Genomic DNA, 5,667 nt, shown 5'->3' on the forward strand with positions numbered 1-5,667 from the left:
AACAACACAATGGACGCTTCCGGACTTCGCCAGCCATCTGCATAATGAAGCGCCAATGCATTTTATGAGCGCAGAAGATGTTCTGGACTTCCTTGAACCCACAAAGAAAGTCATGTTCTCTTTGGGTGTGGACATATCACGGCCATGCACACACCAACACCAGGGTGGCTGTTGGATGCTCCGCTGCCAGTACGCTTGGAATGAATCCCTCAGTATGCATTGTCAAGAGCTGCTGGAGAGTCCAACAGGCCTGATCCTGCGGACGCTGCCTGTCCCAGGACGCGTCAATGTCTACCCTGAGTACACGGGTCCGTCTATGTGTATTTTCCTCTGGTTGCTCTACCAGCACCGTTGCATCACGTCGGCCACTCTCAACCCCAGTTTCATAGCTCCGTACGATATTTTCACTTTCTTCAAGCTGCTGCATTTCCACGAAGGCTACACTAGTGTTCGCGTACACGGAGATCATGCACCGCCTGCACGTGCTTGGAGTTATACCGTGCTTGATGCTCTCCATCGCACTAGCCAGCTGCAGGTATTCCATGTGTCAGCATTGCGTTTCAGCGAACTAGACTGTGACAGCCTTTGTGATCTCGTCGGGCGGAATCCAGATCTCTCCGTTCTGGTATTCCGTAGAATAAATGTCGATTCCATGGCTGCAGCCAACTTCTTCAATGGGTTGACGGTCCTCAAGGCACTCGATCGACTAGAGTTCGAGGCGACAGCGGGTGAACAAAGCGAGTGGGACGAGGTCGTCGCTGTACTGCTTCAAACGACCGTGCGGTGGCTCAGGCTAACTCTTGCGTGTAGCATGACCATATTTTTCGGGCAGCTCGCCCAAAATGACATGTTGCAGGAGCTAGAGTTAGGCCACCCAGTGTCAGACGTGGAACCTTTTGTGTCACTGGCAAAGTCGCTTGCGGTAAACCGAAGCTTGAGGTGTCTCAAAGTGACAGTCAAGATTAATCTTGGCCCAGGCTACGAGAGCTTCTGTGATTCACTTTCGAAACTTGTCCGGAACAATAGAAGACTAGAAGTTTTGGACCTTTCGGGTTCTATGCTCCATGGTGGCCAGGCCGCCGAAGCGCTACGCGCTGCACTGTGTCATAATTACACACTCGATCGATTGTACTTGCAAGACTGCGATTTGAACTGCACCGATGTCCTTCTGATTTTGGACGCCCTAAAGGAGAACACTTCTCTAAGGGAGCTGTGTTTTGGTCTAGTGAACGACACGCCATCAATGCGGGCGTCTGTATTTCAAAGAATTGTGCGACACAGGCTCTTCAACCGCGTGACCTTCGTGTGGAGAGACGACGAGGTTCCGCTTCTCTCCGAGCGCCTCGAGTTCTACCTTTTACCGCGGAAGCTTTATTTCAGCGCCGAAGACGCCTGGCCTGAAGATGTCGCCAGCTTCCTAAAAATCCTGCCTGAGTTTCATAGTACTCTGGACACCTTGCATATTCACGCTCCGGGAGTGATCACCACGGATGGTGCCCGCAGCCTGTCTTCACTCTTCGAGCTCAGTACTGCGCTTCACAAGGTATCCATAATTTACGAAACAAGTCAGGAGTCCTCGTTAGCATTACTGGAAGGTCTTGCCAACTCCAACTGTATCACGATTTTCGCGTTAGGGCGCTGGTACCTCGGAGGAATGGTGTCACTGGCGTTCCGCACTGCCCTAATGAGTAACATGAGCCTCTTGCAACTAGATCTCCACAGTTCCGACGGCGAACACGTGCCCCCGGAGTTTGAAGACATTTTTCCAGATGCAGTGCTTACCAGCAAGAGCCTTATAACCCTGCGCCGCTTCCGTGATGGCGAGGAAGTGAACGAGTACTTAATGGACGACATCGTACGATCAACGTTGCGAACCAATGAGATAGCTCTGCGCGAGACGCTCCACGTCATCCTGCAGAATAATCTGACAGCGCAAGCGTCGTATGCATACCACAAGTTGCGCTTCTGCGACGACCAGGGTTCCTGCTGTGACGCTGTTGGTTGCACATCGCTTGGGAACAACAGGCTGCTAGAAATATACCACTCGATGAGGCACCCCCTACGGCGCTTGTGCCTACAGTACGACTCCGTACCCGACCCGCATCCAGACAGCAACTTACGTGCTGAGTTCGAAGTACAATACCTGCATTGCTTGAGCCAGGTTAAGAAGCGTGTCTACACTTTGACAACTCCGTAAAACTATTTTCTGCTTTTAATTACAAGTTTTGTGTACGCGGTGAGACTGTCATGCACTTTGCGCTCACTAAGGACTCTTATAATGAAGCTGTCGTGATCGTGCGCGGGAGGCAACTCGCAAAATACTGTGCCACTTCACGCAGTCAGGTCCCGCCATCCGAGTGGTTTATGTGACCTAACAATGCAGGCGTGCGGGGCCGGGTGACAAACTGCACAAGCGAAGTGAGGACATATCTAACCTAGTCATGGTCTTGTAAAAATTACGCGAATAGTTTTTTTCGTTAGTCTATCGTCTCTGCTAGCCGCTAGGGCCCCACCAGCTCGATTTTGGTTGGGTTACCTCTGGCTGTTTTAAAGCATTAGGCAATACTAAAACGACAAGGCGCATCTCGGAAGATCCCGGTGAAGCTACCAGTAAACCACCGGAGATGCGAAACAAACTCTATACAGGTATGAGCCCATTCGTAATGACGCGGAATCATTGCAATGTATTTAAAATGTACTACACAACTCTACATACTTTAATGTAGATATATGTATATAACAACATACAATATCGTGTAATAAAACATATTCATTTTACAATGTACTAACGGCCATGTCCTCTGCTACAGAGGTCTTCCAGATAAGACATAATTCGAAGTAGGATTTCTAGTCCATAAGGACATAGCGGGCAACATTGATGAATTTTACAGCATTAATGAGAGGGTAGCAGTTGTCGTAATAAAGCTGAATAGGAGGTATATAATGAAGGTTGTACAAGCCTACGCCCCGACCTCCAGTCACGATGATGAAATAGAACAGTTTTATGAAGATGTTGAATTAGCAATGAGAAAGGGGTGCAAACACAGTATACTGTAGTCATGGGCGACTTCAATGCAAAAGTAGGGAAAAAGCAGGCTGTCGAGCAAACAATTGGCAACTATGGCATCGATTCTAGGAACACTAGAGGAGAGTTGTTAGTAGAATTCGCGGAAAGGAATAGGCTCCGAATAATGAATACCTTCTTCAGGTAGCACAGCAACAGGAAGTGGACCTGGAAAAGCCCCAATCGAAAAACAAGGAATGAAATTCATTTCATACTCTCTGCCAATCCCAGCATAGTGCAGGATGTAGGGGTGTTAGGTAGGGTAAAGTACAGTGACCATAGGTTAGTGAGGTCTAGGATTTCTCTCAATTTGAAGAGAGAAAGAATAAAATTAGTCAAGATGAAACAGGCATACCTAGACGCAGTAAGGGTAAAAGCAGTCCAATTCACGCTGCTGCTCGAAAACAAATATGCAGCTATAAAACAGGAAGATGAAGACAACATACAGGTAATGAATGAAAGCGTAACTAGGCTGATCTCAAGCAGCAATTGTACTGGGAGGTAAGGCACCAAGGCAACCAGTATGTAAGCTCTGCCAAGGAACAAAGGCCCTAATAAAGAAACGGCACAACATGAAAGTGTCAAACTCGAGAGGTCATATAGAATTCGCTGAACTGTAGAAACTGATCAACAAAAGAAAGTAAGGGATATCTGACATTATAACGTGGGAAAGATTGAGGAAGCAGTAAAATGTGGACGCAGCATGAAATCAGTGAGAAGAAAACTAGGCATAGGACAAGGCAAAAAGTATGCACTGAAAGATAAACAGGGTAACATCACCAGCAATTTCGATGACATTGTAAATGCAGCGGAAGAATTCTATACTGGCTTGTACAGTGCCCAGGGCACCCAAGTTACTTTCTTTCGAGGTAGTGATGAACAGGATACAGAGGCACGTTGTATAACTAGCGGTGAAGTTAGAAAGGCCTTGAAAAACATAACCAGGGGAAGAGCTGCTGGAGAAGATCGAATAACTCGATTTAATCAAGGATGGAGGACATATACTTGAAAAGCTTGCGGCCCTTTATACGCAATGCCTCACGACTTCAACTGTACCAGAAAGCTGGAAGAACGCCAACATTGTACTCATCCACAAGAAGGAAGACGTTAAAGAATTATAGACCCTTTGGCTTGCTCTCAGTATTGTATAAAATATTCGCAGAGGTAATTTTAAATAGAATCAGGGCAGCACTTCACTTCAGCCAACCACGAGAACAGGCTGGCTTCAGGAAGGGATATTCTACGATGGATCATATCCATGTCATCAACCAGGCAATAGAGAAATCTGCGGTATACAATCAACCTCTCTATATGGCTTTCATAGATTATGAAAAAAATCATTTGATTCAGTAGAGATACCAGCAGTCATAGAGGCATTACGTAACCAAGGAGTGCAGGATGCATACGTGAATATATTGGTAAATATCTACAAGGATTGCACAGCAACCTTGGTTCTCCACAAGAAAAGTGGAAAGTTACCTATTAAGAAAGGGGTCAGGCAAGGAGACACAATCTCTCCAATGCTATTCACTGCATGCTTAGAAGTATTCAAGCTCTTAGACTGGGAAGGCTTAGGAGTGAGAATCAACGGCGAATATCTCTGGCATCTGTTTGCAGATGACATTGTCCTATTCAGCAACAATCGGGACGAATTACAGCAAATGATTGAGGATCTTAACCGAGAAAGTGTAAGAGTCGGGTTGAAGATTAATATGCGGAAGACAAAGATAATGTTCAATAGACTGGCAAGGGAACAGGAATTCAGGATCGCCAATCAGCCTCTAGAGTCTGTAAAGGAATACGTTTATCTAGGTTAATTACTCACAGGGGACCCTGATCATAAGAAAGAAATTTATAGAAGAATAAAATTGGGCTGGAGTGTATACGGCAGCCATTAGCAAATCCTGACTGGGAGATTACCACTGTCGTTGTTAAGAAAAGTGTACAATCATTCCATTCTATACCGTTGCTAAGATATGGAACAGAAACTTGCAGGTTAACAAAGAAGTTCGAGGACAAGTTAAGGACCGCCCAAAGAGCCATGGAACGAAAAATGTTAGGCCTAACGCTAAGAGACAGGAAGAGAGCGGGGTGAATTAGAGAACAAACGGGGATAGCCGATATTCTAGTGGACATTAAGCGGAAAAAGTGGAGCTGGGCAGGCCATGTAGTGCGTAGGATTGATAACCGGTGGACCATTAGAGTTACAGAATGGATACCAAGAGAAGGAAAGCGCAGTCGAGGACGGCAGAAAATCAGGTGGGATGATGAAGTTAGTAAATTCGCCGGCGCAAGTTGGAATCAGCTAGCGCAAGACAGGGGTAATTGAAGATCGCAGGGAGAGGCCCTTCGTCCTGCAGTTGACATAAATATGGGCCGATGATGATGATTATGACGATTTTATAATGTATCTACATAAACACTGCAGTATTATAATATCTACATAAGTGTTCGCTAACGAGCAGTTGCATGATTCATAGCACCAAGCTTGACGCGCATCGGCACCTCGTGCTGCAATTATTCACTCCATGCTTCGCATTGCGTAGATGCAAACCACACTTTAGTCTTCTGCATTTGCTGCGTAATGTATACTTCAGTCTCTT

At 46.2% G+C, this 5,667-nt stretch overlaps 1 protein-coding gene across 1 annotated transcript; it reads left to right on the forward strand.

Moving 5' to 3' along the window:
- The first annotated feature begins 214 nt into the window (after positions 1 to 214).
- Positions 215 to 2,283, forward strand: LOC125941697 (uncharacterized). The gene has a single exon (XM_049659489.1). It carries the CDS (start codon positions 215 to 217, stop codon positions 2,195 to 2,197), a length of 1,983 nt encoding a protein of 660 aa, XP_049515446.1. The 3' UTR covers positions 2,198 to 2,283.
- Positions 2,284 to 5,667: the final 3,384 nt, after the last annotated feature.

The sequence above is a fragment of the Dermacentor silvarum genome, unplaced genomic scaffold (assembly GCF_013339745.2).
Source record: "Dermacentor silvarum isolate Dsil-2018 unplaced genomic scaffold, BIME_Dsil_1.4 Seq110, whole genome shotgun sequence".
Classification (NCBI taxonomy): Eukaryota; Metazoa; Arthropoda; class Arachnida; order Ixodida; family Ixodidae; genus Dermacentor; species Dermacentor silvarum.

Excerpts from the sequence above, each read along its gene's own strand:
- LOC125941697 (XM_049659489.1), top strand. The coding sequence starts at position 215 with ATGCATTGTCAAGAGCTGCTGGAGAGTCCAACAGGCCTGATCCTGCGG.